We start from the raw sequence: 17,139 nt of genomic DNA, 5'->3' as shown, positions 1-17,139 counted from the left end.
ACTAGCCCACATTTGTCTATGCTGAGGACATTAAGGGAATGGACAGACCCAGTGCAGTACCCTGGAATACTAAAAATAGGCAGCAAGGCTGTATGAAATGCTTGTCACAAGTGAGCCACTTCTGAACACCTTTACAGTGGTTTGGGGAATTTGCCTTATGAAACAGATAAAACAGAACACCTAATAATAAAAACCAAAACATTTAGCGAACAGTCATCTAGTTAGTCTCCGTCATTATCGTAACTGCTAAGCAATTGAACATAATGTAATTATAAACACATAATTCTCAAAACTGCATAGGCTGTTAGAAATAATGTGCTCTCTGAAGCTTTTGAAAAGAGCTGAAAGCTGATCATCTTTTCACTCGTGCAATATGTGACTCTTTTTTTTTTTTTGGAGGTGCTTTTATGTGCTTTTTAAACGGCTTGGACACCGTAAGCACTTTATTTTGTGTATGTACAACTGTGACTCAAACTCTTAAAAAAAAAATCGACAAAAAAAATAGATCATCCGATCACTCATGAGGCAGCCTGAGCTTTCATGAAACAAATTCACTGACAATGCACTGTCACATAGACCCCGAAAGAGGAAGCACATATAAGGTAGAATGCGTATCTCTGCATACAAGAACTAGTACCACATCTTCGCTGCATGACATTATTCAATCCATCCAGTGTATTTTTGTTAAACGATAACCATACAAACAGATAAAAAAGGATATTGAAAAGTTCACCATAAGAACTACAAAAACAGTTTATCAATTAAATTGGCCCACCAGCAAAATCCACCCTGACTTCCATACCTGAATAGAGGCGTCAGCAGCAGTGTTGAAGATCCGAGACCACTTAGGAAGTTGACTTGAACTGTGGGAGACCCCCTGAGCGGGACTTCTATAGCGGGTGGCACCTCGCAAGATTTTTGTCACTTTGTTGTTTGACACTTTTGGCAGTGTACAATTTCTGACCCATGCCAGCTTTGCATCTCTGCTTGTTCTTGCCTAAGGCCCTGTTCCTCACCTATCATTTGAGGGACCTTCGTGTGCCGCCTAGTCGCCACACCGCGGACTAACCTGACGTAGAGATATTTCCCACTTGTACTGCGTGGCACGTGCTTCCAGGGAGCTGTTGGGGTATGGCCATCAGAGTACTACAGGATCTACACCCTGGTGACACAGTCTTTGCTCTTCCTCGGGAGGAGATAGTGTGATATTTATTAGTGGGCAGCTTACTAACTGTATACCCCGACCTTATGGTCTTTGTTGAGCACTACTGGAACTCTCGCTGAGGAGAACCCTGTCCAGTTTCCCCCCTGGTACCTGTGGACCATATGCCAAGCCTTCTGTCTTGACCCCAGTTGCCTCTGATGTCAAAGGGCAAGGCACTGCTCCAACTTATTTTTACAGAAGTGGTGGAAGGCAAGCAGAACCCTCCCCATTCAGACAAGCTCAAAGTCACACTGGAACCCGGATAAATCAATCAATCAATCAATCAATACAATTTTAGAGCGCACTACTCACCCGTAGGGTCTCAAGGCGCTAGGAGGGGGGGGGTGCCTTTACTGCTCGAACAGCCAGGTCTTGAGCTTCTTCCTGAAGGAGAGGTGGTCCTGGGTCAGGCGCAGGTCGGTCGGAAGGGAGTTCCAGGTCTTGGCGGCCAGGTAGGAGAAGGACCTTCCTCCTGTTGTCGCTCTTCGGATGCGGGGGACGGCGGCGAGGGCGTGGCTGGTTGATCTGAGGTGGCGCTTGGGAGCGTAGAAGTTGATCCGGTTGTTGAGGTAGCTCGGGCCTTGGTCGTGTAGGGCTTTGTGTGCGTGGGTGAGGAGGCGGAAGGTGATTCTTTTGTTGACGGGGAGCCAGTGCAGGTCTCTCAGGTGTCCGGAGATGTGGCTGTTTCGTGGGATGTCGAGGATGAGTCTGGCTGAGGCGTTCTGGATCCGCTGGAGTCTCTTCTGGAGTTTGGCAGTGGTTCCGGCGTAGAGGGCGTTGCCGTAGTCCAGTCGGCTGGTGACGAGGGCCTGGGTGACAGTCTTCCTGGTCTCGGTGGGGATCCACCAGAAGATCTTCCGTAGCATGCGCAGGATGTTGAAGCACGACGAGGAGACGGCGTTGACTTGTCTGGTCATGGAGAGGGAGGAGTCCAGGATGAAGCCCAGGTTGCGTGCGTGGTCCGTCGGTTTGGGTGCGGTGCCCAGAGCGGGGGGCCACCAGGAGTCGTCCCAGGCGGAGGGCGAGGAGCCCAGGATGAGGACCTCCGTCTTGTCTGAGTTCAGTTTCAGGCGGCTGGTCGTCATCCACTCGGCTACCTCTCTCATCCCTTCGTGCAGGTTGGCTCTGGCGGCGGTGGGGTCGTTGGTCAGGGAGAGGATCAGTTGGGTGTCGTCGGCGTAGGAGATTATGTTGAGGTTGTGTTGGCGTGCGATGGCCGCGAGGGGGCTCATGTAGACGTTGAAGAGGGTGGGACTCAACTAGGATCCTTGAGGGACGCCGCAGATGACTTCGGTGGCCTCTGACTTGTACGGTGGTAGGCGGACTCTCTGTGTTCTTCCGTCGAGGAAGGAGGTGATCCACTCCAGTGCCTTCTCCTGGATTCCGATGTTGTCAAGGCGCTGCACTAGGGTGCGGTGGCAGACAGTGTCGAATGCCGCGGAGAGGTCCAGGAGGATGAGGGCCGCTGTTTCTCCGTTGTCCATCAGGGTTCGGATGTCATCCGTGGCAGCGATGAGGGCGGTCTCGGTGCTGTGGTTGGCTCGGAAGCCAGACTGTGAGGGGTCGAGGGATCCATTTGTCTCGAGGAAGGCGGCCAGCTGTTTGTTGACGGTCTTTTCGATGACTTTGGCCGGGAACGGGAGGAGCGAGATGGGACGGTAATTCTTGAGTTCGGTGGGGTCCGCTGTAGGTTTCTTGAGTAGAGCGCTGAGTTCGGCGTGCTTCCAGCTCTCAGGGAAGGTGGCGGTGTCGAAGGAGGTGTTGATGATGTCCCGCAGGTGGGGTGCGATGACAGCGTCGGCTTTGTTGAAGACGTGGTGAGGGCAGGGGTCGGTTGGAGATCCGGAGTGGATGGAGTTCATCGTGCGGATGGTGTCTTCGGTGCTGATCGGGGTCCAGGCGCGGAGGGTGGTGGTGGGTGGCGTTGCTGCGGTTGTGGCGTGCGTTGGTTGGATGCTGAAACTGTTGTGTATGTCCGCGATCTTGTTGTGGAAGTAGGAGGCGAGGGAGTTGCAGAGGTCTTGCGATGGGGTGATGTCGTTGTTTCCGGCGTTGGGGTTGGAGAGCTCTTTCACGATGTTGCTCACCTCTATTAAATCAACTATCAACTCAGTCCTTGAAGATATGAAATCCACTTCCTGTGAAATAAAATCCCTGCGTTGAGACTTGGGAGCTTTCCAAGCTCGTTTGGATACCACGAAAGGAAAATAGAGGCATTGGAAGACAGACTCACAGTTTTTGAGAACCAACTGGGCTTGGGGCAAGAACTGTGGGCCCTAAGGAGGAAACTGGTGGACGTAGAATATCCGAGTAGGAGGAACAATGTCCATTTTATGGGTATCCCTGAAGGGGCAGATACGGATGGCATGGCTGGTTTATTCCCTCGTCCCAGAGCTCACTGGCCTTATGTTTGTACCAACCTTGGAATTCCAACGTGCCTGTAGTCTACTCACGTGCACAACCTGGAACCAACCTATACCCACACCGATCATAGCTTGCCTCCGCTGCCACCACTAGACTAGACAATTACAGCAGCAAAACAGATCAATGGACCTTTCCTCTACAAGAGTGTGCCCATTTACACTGCAGCCAACTTTTTCAAGATACAACGGTGTGTCGGAAATAACTCTTGGCAATGAGGCCCTTACTTCGAAAACTGGGGATTCAAAATGGGCTACTTAACCCCTTGCATGCTTATGACGGGCTAATTCCCCGCCTGTGCGGGCGTTCTAAAGGAGTGGGTGGAGTTATGACGAGTCCAGCTCGTCATGAGCACAGCTCCACTGTGCAGCATGATGAGCTGGACTCGTCATGAGTACCGTGGCGCCGCGTGAGGCCCCTTCCTCCCCCCCCCCGCACCGCCGGGGAATTAGCCCCACGTGGAAGGGGATAAACCCACTATGATGCTGCTTACTGTCAACAGCATCCAGAAGGAATTCAGAGACCCGACCGTCCTTGCACTGTTCTTCGATTCTTTAGAGACACCTGAGATGAATACTTACTTATCATGGAATTCGCCTGACACCCCTGCTGGACAAACCACGGCCAATCCACTGGCTGCTGGCAGCCCCACAGAGGATGTCAATGCAGAATTCAAGCGCCTTGAGCCCATGATGACACACTGGGAGGATACAGGCATAAGAATTCCCCACATTAATAAAACAAGCATTGGAAATGGAATAGGTCTTGCATTAGAAAAGTTGGAGCTTATTGGTCTTGTAAATGACAATTATTTTATTTATGTGTTGGTTTTTAAAATAGCTAAATTGATAGCTTTGTCATTTGCAATGCCAATAGTTATAACTTTCGCAAATGTGACACCTATAGCATTTGTAATGCAATATGTGTTGTATTTACATGACTTAGATGTATTGCTATTACACATAACATTGGCTTTTATTTTTTTTAATAATTAATACTTAAATAAAAGTTATTGTAATTTATAATGGCAATAGCTTTTGTGAAGATTATGTTCAGTGTATTTTATTGTGACGTAAATCCAAGAACAGAAGTGAAATATTAACATCTTTTTTTTACATCTGTAATAAAGCTTGAAATATTGAGAGAACATATTTGAACCAGACATGCAATAGGCTACAGAACATACGTGGGGCTGAATGCCTACGGGACCCCATATGCGCTCGAAATATATAACTGGATACAGTAGTCAGTGGTGCTTCTGAGGCGGGACCGGCCTAATGACAGACCATGCATGGCCCTTGTAAGGTAAATAAAACATAAGGGTACATACCAATGCGGGTGTAGCCCTGAGCCTTCAGTTGAGCCCTCAATGTCCCACTATTCTAATACAGAGAATGGATGAATTCTTTGTCAGAGAATCCCTATGCCTTGCCCGCTTAATTCAGAGCAAGTGTCCTTCGCGCAGCTTGACACGCACTCTAGCAATAGGTTTGCGAAGGAGAGGGACACACTGCGGGCGGAAATTGTACATTTTAACCATTTATTTATTTATTTATGTGTTTATATAGCGCTTGAATCACTCCGACAGGAGTATCTCTGCGCTTTTTTTGACCAGAAATCAGCAACACATTGATAATGCGGAAATGAACTAGACTTCATTTTTAAAAAGAACGGTTTTTAAAAGTTTGCGGAATGTCAGATGTTCTTTACATTGTCTTAATGCCAGAGGTAACTTGTTCCACAGCTTAGGGCCAGTAGTAGACAAGGCTCTCCCTCCGTGTCTTACTTTTTTTATGTGAGGGATCACAAGAGGGAGATTATTACTAGATCTAAGAGATCGTACTGGAACATAAGGAGTGAATTTCCGTTCTTGATAAATTGGTCCCTGTGTATTCAGACATTTGTAGATCAGGCAGCATAATTTAAATTTGACCCTCTGTCGGATTGGAAGCCAATGTAAGCGATTCAGGAGAGGTTTGGAAGCCGTTCTCGGAGGGGCATTCAGAACCAGGCGAGCCTCCGTGTTCTGGATCACCTGTAGTTTATCCAACACTCCCTCATTGGCTGATAGCAACAAACCGTTACAATAGTCAATCCGGCTGAGGATCAACGCTTGTACAAGCGTTTTCCTTACTGATTCAGGTAGAAGAGGAAAGACCTTACGGAGGAGTCCAATGGTGTGGAAGCAGATCCCCGATATATAGTTGGTATGCTGTTTAAATGACAGGTCATGATCAAACCTGACTCCCAGATTCTTCACAACCTGTTTGGGTTCAGGGACTGCTCCAAGCTCTGACGGCCACCATTCGGGAGTCCAGAGTATTTTACCCTCTCCAAATAGCATGATCTCCGTTTTGGTGACATTGCATTGGAGATAGTTGGTGGCCATCCATTTTGCCACCTCTTTCATGCCTGTCGAAAAAGAGTTCCTGACCTCCGTGGTGAGAGTTTTAAAGGAAAAGAGGAGCTGTGTATCATCTGCGTATGATTTGGGGATAAAGCCATATCTACGCAGAACTCCTGCTAGGGGTGCCACGTAGATATTAAAAAGAGTAGGGCTCAAACATGAGCCCTGTGGCACCCCTTTAGAAATCTCTATTTCCACCGAGCGATATGCACCCATGGTGACTCTCTGGGTGCGATCAGTCAGGAAACTCTTTAGCCAGTCAAGAGCTTTGTTCTGAATGCCAGCGTTCGACAACCGTTGCGTCAGGATGGTATGGGACACGGTGTCAAACGCTGCTGATAGATCTAATAGAACCAAGATGACTGAGAAGCCCTTGTCCTGGTAGGCATGGAGATCATCAGTAACAGACAAAAGAGTGGATTCTGTACTGTATTTGGGGCGGAATCCCGATTGGGATTCATCCAAGGACTTTACCAGTTCCACATGTGCAGATAAATGATGGTTAACATGCTTTTCTATGATTTTTCCCACAAAAGGTAACAGGGAGATGGGCCTAAGATTCGTCAAGTCAGACCACGTTAGGGCGGTGTTCTTCCTTATGGGTCTGACAAGAGCCCTTTTCCATTCTTTGGGGACAACACCTGAGATAAGTGAAATATTTACTAGTTCACTGATCGTTGGACACAAATGTTCATCAAGTGTGGGCATTAGTTTGGCAGGGATAGTATCTTCTGGACTCCCGCTTTTAATTAGTTTTACAAGATCAGATGTTTCTTGCAAAGATATGGGAGGGAAAACGTCCAGCGAATGTACAACAGGTATGCATTCTGTAAGATCAGGGAAGGATTCTGTATTGGTCAGTGGGGCGTGATTTGTCAAAATTATTTTTTCATAAATTTTATCGATCTTATTAGTGAAAAAACATGAAATGTCTTCGCACAACTGTTGAGATGCCATGTCCGGGGCTTCACATGCTTGGGGTTTAACAAAAGTCTGTAAAATTTGAAAAAGAACTCTTGAAGAGTTTCCAGCCTCTTGTATTTGGGATGCAATGTATGATTTCCTAGCACCACGAATTTCTTTATGATACGAGGACAGTGCACACCAATATTTTTTTCTTATCCTCCAAAAGATGAGAGGTTCTCCATCTCTTTTCTAATTTTCTGGCCCCTTGTTTCAGAGTTCTCAAGTGATCAGAGAACCAAACTTCTTGTTTTTTTGCAGGCCTGGATTTGAAAAGCTTTAGAGGAGCAATTTTGTCAATGACTTTCCTAGTTTCTCCTTCAAATTTAACAAGGGCAATTTCAATATCATATGAGGGTAGAAAGATAGGAGGGATAAACTTTTCTCCAAAAGTAGAGTGGGTGACTTTGTGCCACTGTCTCCGGATACAGGGCAGGGTGCCGGGATAAGAGAGGTTTTGTGCCTGAAAAGGAGTGGTAAATTCCACAATGAAGTGGTCAGTCCAGTTCACCTGAGTAGCAGGCGGGCACGATACAGGCTGGACATTAGAGAAAACTAGATCTAAAGTGTGGCCTGCTCGATGAGTAGGTCCACTGTTTCTCAATGTTAAACCCAAAGAAGATAGGTCGGTTAATAACGTTTGTGCCTCATTACAGTCTGGACTTTCAGTGTGAACGTTAAAATCTCCAACTAATGTAAACTCCCTGTCATTAATGATATAAGGAGCAAGTAGTTCGAGTAGAGTGTTAGTAAAATTCCTATAGGGACCCGGAGGCCTATAGACTAAAGCGCCTCTGTAATGTCCTTTAGGAGATACCTGAATTTTAAAAACCATTATTTCAATATCTGCGGAACTAAGTTCCTCTAAGATAGTGACTCTCAGATCCTCTTTGTAAACCACCGCGATTCCACCACCAGTTTTCACCGGGCGGTCCAATCTCAGTATTTTATAATTGCAAGGGATAGCAAGAGTTATATCTGGAGTGCAATGTGGTTTAAGGCACGTTTCTGTCAAATAACACACTTCCGGTTGGTGAGAAGAAATAGTGTCCCAAACCTCCGTAGTGTGTTTGGAAAGGGATCTGACATTACATAAGATATTTTTCCTCCCTAGCGAGGGGATATCAGTAGCTGGCATAGGGGTGATTGTCATAATGCGGGGGTTATACATGTTGAAAGGCATAGTCAATTCGGTAGAGAATTGGGTTTGACAAAAGCGGCATGAGAAGGAGCCCTCCACCTGTAACCGACAAATGCAGGCGGCGCCTAAAGGTAGTGAATTATTTAAGCTGCGCAGTATCTTAGAGGAGTAAGTTATGTGTCCTGGGATAGGATTTTGGGATACTATACCAGGGTCAGCCATAGCCCCTGGCCCGTTCTGGCGCGGACGGGCGCAGACGGGCAGGTCTTAGGCTTGTCTTCGGCGCGACTGAAGGCGCCCCCCTGCGCGCAACCGCTGCGCGCTTAGACCGACGAGTGGCTAAGTAGCCCCTGTGACCTAAAGGCTAGAGCGCTAACCGCTCGAGTCAACAGCAGGGAGCAGGAAGTGTATTGCTCAGGCTCGTACCTGTCCCGCCCTCCGCTCAACGGTATTGGTTACCGAGTCGGACCGGGCGGGCAGGCAGTATGACAGAGCACTGAGTGTTTGTTAAAGTTTAGAAAGCCCCTGGCAGCGCTGTGAAAAGCGTATTTAAGCACAGTACAGTACAGGTGTGTATCACAATTCGTTTTCAATTGTAACACAAAATGAAGAATTCAAATTTGCAAATCAATTTAAAATCGTTTTAAAATTGCAGTCAGTATGGCTTAATCAACCCACATCCCCAGCGGAGTAGAATTGCAGCGAGCGGTGATTTTAGCTGGAATCAAAAAGCGGGGTCAGCCAACACTGCCACTGTCAGCCTTACCGCAAGATGCCTCGCCTCCTCGCCGCCTAAGTAGCCCCTGTGACCTAAAGGCTAGAGCGCTAACCGCTCGAGTCAACAGCAGGGAGCAGGAAGTGTATTGCTCAGGCTCGTACCTGTCCCGCCCTCCGCTCAACGGTATTGGTTACCGAGTCGGACCGGGGCGGGCAGGCAGTATGACAGAGCACTGAGTGTTTGTTAAAGTTTAGAAAGCCCCTGGCAGCGCTGTGAAAAGCGTATTTAAGCACAGTACAGTACAGGTGTGTATCACAATTCGTTTTCAATTGTAACACAAAATTAAGAATTCAAATTTGCAAATCAATTTAAAATCGTTTTAAAATTGCAGTCAGTATGGCTTAATCAACCCACATCCCCAGCGGAGTAGAATTGCAGCGAGCGGTGATTTTAGCTGGAATCAAAAAGCGGGGTCAGCCAACACTGCCACTGTCAGCCTTACCGCATATTCACATATTTTCTTCTTTTTTTTCAATATTTCGCTCCTATTCCTCTTTTCTTGTTGTCTCAAAGCATATTATTTTTCTGGTTCAGCTTCTTGCATATATTCTTTTTTTCCCCCTTCACTTTTCCCTTATGCCTCGCGTGGATATTCCGGCGTGTGGCCTTTCCTCGATTGAACCAGGCCATAGTAGGTTTCACGGTTTCATTTATGTACGTGGTACAGTGCAAGAGACCGGCAGGAGCGGCAACGCCACCGCCGGCAGCTCAACCTCCCCCTCAGCTCTCTCAACTGCCACCAACTGTCACCATGAGCGTCCATGCAGCAAATTAGAGCAAAAGTGCGAATAAAATTGACACTCTTTGTTCCGCCGCTTAAAAAAAAGGACTTTTGGTCAAATGTGTTTTGAAAACATTAGCGCTTTACAAAATGTACGTGTTAGCATCAACACACTGCACAAACATGCGTTGGCTTTTGAAAAAAAATGGGAGAAACCGTGGCGCACAAAACTCCCGGCTTCAATTGGCTACACTATTTAATTTTTTGATAAACATCGGATATACCTTTTTCTCTAAAGAAACAAAAACATATTTGAGCTGAAGGTTGTAGCAAAGCTCACGGCCACTTTAAAAAAACTGGAAGCTTGCCAACTCTCGTGTTGAAAGTTCTGCGGGTAAATGAAAAAAAAAGGGCTGTAATATTTCCGTGTCATCGTAGGCCTCTGAAAGTACGACTATAACTTAATATTCACTACACTAACCTCAAACTTAGCTGAAGGGTCTTATGGAACCGAAAATCGCTCGACAGCTCGCAAGGTGAATGGACGTGTACTGAAGTGTGCGCCGCTGGAAATACCCTGTATGTAATCGCGTGAAAGTGATGAATCTAGAGATAGGAAGGATATTCGCTGCCATATTGGTAGAGGAGTCAAGGTGAAAAACCGGAGCAAAAAAAGGAAACGTGGAGAATACTAATGTGAAATGGTGCCCTGCGACAGTAAAAATTATAGGATGCACATTTCCTAAATAACAAATAAATGCAGTAATTACAATGAGCGCTGTTAATACAAACAAGACGGAGGGCATTGCTGTGGGGAGGGGGGAGGAGAAATGCGACACGGCCGCAGCAGGGGGCGGAGCGGGGAGAGCGGCGATGAGGGAGAGTGAATAGTGTGAAGCAGCAGGGGCCTTTGAAGTGAAGCTTCACTTCAAAGGTGTGGGAGGAGTGCGGCTGAGGCAGAGCGCACGCTGGGGGAAGCTTGTGGGGCGGAGCGGGAAGAGCTGCTGGGGAACAGATGGCTGGCGATTTGATGCTGTGCACGCGCATTTTAGGTCAATGCGCTTGCGCATTGACCTAAAAGCGCACGGGCACAGCATCAAATCGCCAGTCTAGGTAAAGTCTGTTTAAGCCCCTATAGTCTCGATCCGCTCAATGCGCATGCGCATTGAGAGGCGAGACCTAAATAGGGGCAGAGACAAATCATGTTCTCTGCCAAAGACCTGAAGACAGAATTGCAAACTCTCTTTTTGGAGAGGGTGCAGGGATAGTGCACACCACACCATTCAACAGGTAAGATCTGTCCATCAGGGGGTCCTGAGCCTTGGAATACAGAGTGGACAGGGCAAGCTCCCTACCCAGGCTTCTTCCCATCTTAGGCCTTTGTACACCGGAACTGCAACCTTGACAACACCCACCTTCTGGCTGCCTGTTTCCTTTACTAGGACCACCTTATTTCCTTGGTACGAACTTCATAGTTGCCCAGACAGCTTACATTTGCAGCACAGGTTTGCAGGATCGGAGCTGTTAACTCATGGTTCATATAAGGACTAGACTTAATTGGAACCTTATCTGGGTGTTCTTCAGATTTATGTGTTTCATTTAATAATCAAATCCCCAACCACCCCAATTCTAACTTTTTTTTACATTCACCTTTTCTAATATCATGACTTCAGTGCTCTTGTTTGCCACCATTAAGCGTACCGTTAACTTTGAGCATTCTCACCAAATCCGATGGGGGCCAAACTGAAACGTACTATAAGATGGCGTCCGGTTTACTAACACTTTAAAATGTCTTATGAGCTTTCTACTATCCTGAATTCAGCGTCAAGTCTGAGACTTCCACATAATTGTCACACTCTGCGTTTAGACACAATAATATCATATAAGTAGGGACATTCTGTAATCAAGGTAATCTGAATATTGGTACTGAATATGAGTGCAAGCCTGAATGGAGCCCCAAGTATCAACCTAATCCTACAATTATTTACCATAACATCCCCTTACAATAATCCAATCTCTCTTTCACTCTTCTGCCTCCAATGCCTGTGCCTCATCATCTATAAGCAGTATGTGTAACTTTGCTCATAATATATCCTATAATATACTTAATCGCACCTTTTCCGGGGTGCTTCACATCTCTTTTGTGCTTTACAAATTAGTCACTTGTGCTGTTAACCACTGTATGTATAAGCACATCTTAGATAAAACAGTGACTGTGGCCAACATATTGCATCAATGCTCTTGTCTTTGATTTATTCTTGAAAATCCCAAGGTTTGCACGTCTAGTATGGATAAAATATTTGCTGGCGAGGAAAAAGAAAAAGACAGAATGGTACAGAAATGTTCTTCATAGAACCCTAACCAAAAAAACAGCAATTTATTTTCTGAGCTATATTGTACTCCTTTATGTTATATAATTTTGTGTCAAATTAAGCCTTGAAACCCAACTATATTAATGATTATTAGTAAATATTATAGCATGTATTGCTTTATGATTGTTGCAGCCTATCAGGGAAGAGGTGTGGCGCCGCGGCCAGGGCGACTGACGCTGTAATCTGGGGACCACGGTTCGATCCCCGGCTCCGGCGGCAGGTTAGCCCAGCACCATGTGACTCTGGGCAATAGCTCGCTTAATTTTCCCGACGGCCCCCAGCGCCTAGAGACCCTTACGGGTGATTGTGCACTTTACAAATGTGGACTTTACTTTATCAGTACAAATATTTTTTGGTTCCTTTAATTTCCATTCAAAGAAGGGCACATATCCGATTGATGCTGTCACTCCAAATCTTTGTGTTGGTTTCATGAGATTCGAATCCCTAATGGTTTTGCAAAGAGTTATTTAGTCACCCATTCGTCAAATCCTGATCAAAGGACGAAAGGATCCTCAGCCCAGTCATACTTCTGCAGTAACTATCAATGTACCAGCAACTTACGTTAGTGTTTATATACCTTCTGGAAGCTAAACCAACAGAGATATTGCTCTTTGAGAACAATGATTCAAGTGATGTTCTTTGATGCACAAAGTGACCGTAGATTTTGCATTCCCAAATATTTTCACCTAGTAGAGTAATCTCGCAGATTGGCGGAGCTTGGTGTAGGTCCAAATACAGGTAGAGGAGTAGCACACTTTGGTAAATTGAGGAGCCATTTCAAGACCAGATTTTGTTTAAACATTTTTGACCAGGTCTGTTTTTGATGACTTTGCACAATTTGCTAGTAATAGAATTCATAACTGACGTGAATTGGTTTTTCATCCGCAGCTTGAGACATGAGTATGCATTAATGATGACACTCCTGATAAAACGTATATTTGCAAATGTTACAAGATATTTGTTTATGAATGATGAGTATTACATATTTGCTGATTAATTTTGTGAATTGGACTTTTCATTCATGTATCTATAAACTAGAAGCATTTAGCTTTTTTGTTGCTCTGTGCTGACATTTTTGGAATTGCCTTTTAACATCTATGGGGGAATGTTATTTCTTATTACCTGCCACAAAGCTGCCCATGTTTCCATCATGAGATAAAGCAGTGAGAAAGAGATTACGGATTATTCCTCTGGAATGCCTTATAATATTTAGATATATCAAATATGTTCATTTAGTTTCGCAAAGAGATTAATGTTGTAGGAGGAACATAATCCTACTTAAGAGCATAAGGATCAGCCTGACTTACCCCTGACTTTTAAGATAGTGCAGTTGGAGAGAGGGTAATACTCTCTAGCACTGCTTGAAAATAAAGACTTTACCAAAGGTTTGTGGATGGACTTTAGTATATGGAGGAGTCACTTGAATTTCCTTTCAATGATGTTTGGGTGTCCCATTTCTCCTATATTGTATTGCATGCTGCTATTCAGTTAAACCATTCCAGTGCCTACGAGTGTGTCTCTGGTTTGTTTACTGCTCAGATCCTTTTTCTATAAATACATTCTTTGAGTTTCACCAATGATTGTGACATTCTCCTGTTCGATTGTGTGACATGTAACATTTATTTGTGAAGACCACGTGGTCGTTGCTACCAGACATTTATTATAAACATTTAATGATTTGCTTATTTCAGTGTCGATGTGCTAGTGTGGCCCAGAAAATATATAAAAAGTGATTTAAATGTGAACCTTGACGATTCTTATCTGAGAGTTCTATACTATTTTGCAAAAAGAGTATAGACTTAACAATATTTCTCACTTTCATTAAGGTAATACTTAAGTGCTATACTGTACTATATATATCTTCTCTTCAAATTATAGGGCTTACAAGAGGACATTTAAGTATAAAGAAATATTCAGTACAGTGATTTAAAAATACATGTTTTTGTAAATATGTTTAGTGATATTGTTTGATAGTTTAATCGTCTTAAACTTAATTTGATTGATTCTCATTAGGCAAATGCTAATATTGTAGATATATGCTGGTTATGTATTTTTCCTTATAGCAAAAATTTGCATCAATGCGTTAAATGGTTTTAATAATATCTTAACAGGGGCTGTATAACATCTTCATTTAACAGTCAATATTTTAAACCCTTATTTGCCAAATTACTTGGGAGAAGTCTGGTACTAGGGAAACAGCAGTATGAAACTTTGAGTCTAGCTCAGCTATGTAAGTTAAGTTATCAGTGCCTGCTTTTTGAATGCGTGGATGTTGACAAAGCAAGAATTTGATTTATTGAGGAATGTTTTGTTTGGTTACACAAATCACTGATCTGCTAGCTTAATTTCATTGTGGTTTTTAAAAATCCCGTACCTCATAATGAAATGTTGTGTGTAGATGAAGCATATCATGACTAAGAAAAGTGATAAGCCAGGAGTTCTGGTGGTAGGTCTGCAAGCCAGTTAAATTGTCCTGATTTGGTACCACATAACTATACTAATTAGGCAGCAGCTTGCAAATTTACTCTAGTTGCTTCTGATAAACCATGTGTTGAAGTCCTCAACTTGGTGTCAATATAGCCAACAGATCATATGGCTTGTATTGAAGAAAGCGAAGCCTACGTTGCAAGTAAGTTCCTAATCACATGCTGTCTTCTGCTTCTGTTGGTGATTGTGTGATGAATGTTCTTACAGTACCATGTAAAATTATTTTGTTTAAATAATGAAATAAAGTTTCTTCATTACTCGTTGTGTATTTCTTTGTAGGTCCCAGAGACCAACATTTTCTAAAGTGTTATGTAGAGTAACATCAATTCTGATCTGAAAGGCTAATAGAAGTTGTCAATTTGTTGTCTGCTTTATTCCAAAGTTAAAATCGTTCTCTCTGCTCATGTGCCTAGATGTTACTCGTCCGCTTGCCTTGCTTATGCAGCAGGTGTTGGTGGCTTTGCTGTTAACCATCATTCCATAATGGCTGTGTTGTTGGGGAGTGGGAGTGGAAGGTGGTTATGGAATGAATGTTTAAGGCTAGGGTATGTAGCTAGGAAGGCGTGCTCCCTCTGCTGTACTGACGCACACAAACATCTGTTTTTCAGGCTGGATGGGGAAGAGAGGAAGGAGGAGCTCCTCAAAGAGGTTCGTCCAAGTCCTTTAGAATAAAGGCAAAATGGTTCTTTTTGTAAAGACGTACATGCTGTAACTCTCTGAAAACGTAATACATATGTGACCATCCTCGGTCTTCCGTCATTTTTTTCTTCTCGTACTTTTGTTCTTAACTCACACTTTACTACACCCATCTCCTCCTTGATGGGTAGTGGTGAAGGAGTATCTAGAAATAGATCTTAAACTTGGCTTGAGAGAGACAGTAAACCAAGTAATGTCCCATTAACCATAGTTTTAATTAGCTACACTAAGAATATTCCATTACTATGTCTGAGTGGAGACCACATTGTAAAGAACTGTAGAGTTTGAAGGAGCCGCCAATACAGAAGTTATCATTACATTTCTTCACTCCTTGTTCACACTCATCATAAGCAAATATTAGCAGTGGGGAGTGAGGTTCTCAAATATGACAAATCAGGTACTAGCTATTAAGTCACATGACGAGAACTGGTTTAAGCCTACACATCAGTCCTATTGACTTAGAGAAATTATCATTACCCGTGTACACTCCTTGTTCACACCCATCGTAACCAAATGTTAATAGTGGGGGGTGAGGTTGTCAAAGACTATAACTCAGTTTCAAACTATAAATTCACAAGGTGGTAACTGGTTTAAATGTACGCATCAATCTTATTGAATGCTCTGTTTAGTACAGAATCTTGGTCCCTAAAAGTGACATTCTGAAAGTATTACTGACTCCAAGCCTCTCGCTCAGGTACCTTTCTGTCTTTTGGTCTACATTCTTGTTCTATCTTTTCTTAAAGTTAAAACTGTCCAAGAATATTGTACTTTTCGACATAGTAAAGTTCTTAGTCATTTGTTTGCATTATTAGAAAATGTCTAACTGCATGCAGTCTTGCAGATCAAGTACTAACCTGCTAACCATTTAGCGTTAGTGACCATCTTCGCTGTTGTAGCTCACAGTCCCGACATCAAATCCCAGGTGATTGACTATTAAAGTGTGTGAAAAGTAGACTCTCTAGATATCGCGATGTCACATAACCGGCCTCAGTTTTACGCATGTAAATTGTAAAAGCGGATGATTGACTTGTGAGAGTGGTTATAGGCTTATAACATGTTCTACACTGCAAGTGCATTTACACAAAAAGCACCCATTCTTTGTTTTAATACAATGCCTTTGCAAACCCTGCTTTTTAAAAGATTGCTTTCCTGTGAATAACATGCGATTATTGACGGTCAAGTTTCTGGTGAACCAAGAAAGTTTGTTGGGCGTAAGTGCTATTTTCAGTCTTGCCTACAGACAGTTTTTGCTGTCCATTGTCAAAAACCTCTTGTCTGCAATACAGAAAATAGAGTGGGCTTTTGTCCAGACCATTACTTGTCACTAGATGGTTTTCTTGCCTATTTCAATTGTCTGTTCCTTATTCGACGGCTTTTCTATGTAGGTCGTCAGCCATGTTGCAGCGGTAAATTTAAATTGACAAAGTGGATGCCTTTGTATGATAGGACATGCCCACCCATTCCAAGATGGCCAGTTATGCGTTCGCTTGCGTGCAGGTGTATCACCATGCACCAGCAGGTATTTTCCAATTAGCTTTTGCTAAAACTTGTTTCAGTATCTGGGGCAGCTTTATCCTCAGCTACGCTTCTCTGGGATTTTAAGGTGTTTGAGAGAAGATTGTGGAGCATGTTACTGACACTGCTAGCCCTTTCATCTTCTTAAACTGTTAAAGGGAGTGGAGGCGTTCAAGTATCAGGATAGAGTCAGGACACTGAAATAAAGGAAGGACATAACCGGGATCATATATATATTCACTCAACACTTCATAAGTAACTACCTTGTGTTTTGTAGAGTAGGTCAACTAAAAAAACAAAATGCTTTGCAAAAAGTCACATGGATTTTGCAATGCTGCTGTTTAAAAACAGAAGCAAGTTCCCCTTTATGGAGCTATGGTACGCTGCGCCTAAAGTTAAAAATTGCCATTTTAGGCCTAGGTAGGTTAAATTGT

General features: G+C 44.0%; 1 protein-coding gene across 2 annotated transcripts in view; it reads left to right on the top strand.

The window, feature by feature from the left end:
* Window positions 1-17,139, top strand: part of SCAI (suppressor of cancer cell invasion) — a 565,718-nt gene that overhangs the window by 104,084 nt on the left and 444,495 nt on the right. The window contains exon 3 of one of the 2 annotated variants that reach the window (XM_078646059.1): window positions 15,103-15,142. The exons of the other annotated variant lie outside the window; for it this stretch is intronic. Coding sequence (XP_078502185.1) covers window positions 15,108-15,142 — 35 coding nt within the window. The 5' untranslated portion in view covers window positions 15,103-15,107. The remainder of the gene's footprint in view (window positions 1-15,102; window positions 15,143-17,139) is intronic. 2 annotated transcript variants of the gene reach the window in all.

The sequence above is a fragment of the Lissotriton helveticus genome, chromosome 5_1, assembly GCF_964261635.1.
Source record: "Lissotriton helveticus chromosome 5_1, aLisHel1.1, whole genome shotgun sequence".
NCBI lineage: Eukaryota > Metazoa > Chordata > Amphibia > Caudata > Salamandridae > Lissotriton > Lissotriton helveticus.
Note: the sequence above shows the minus strand (reverse complement) of the source record. Positions and strands in the feature narration are given on the sequence as shown.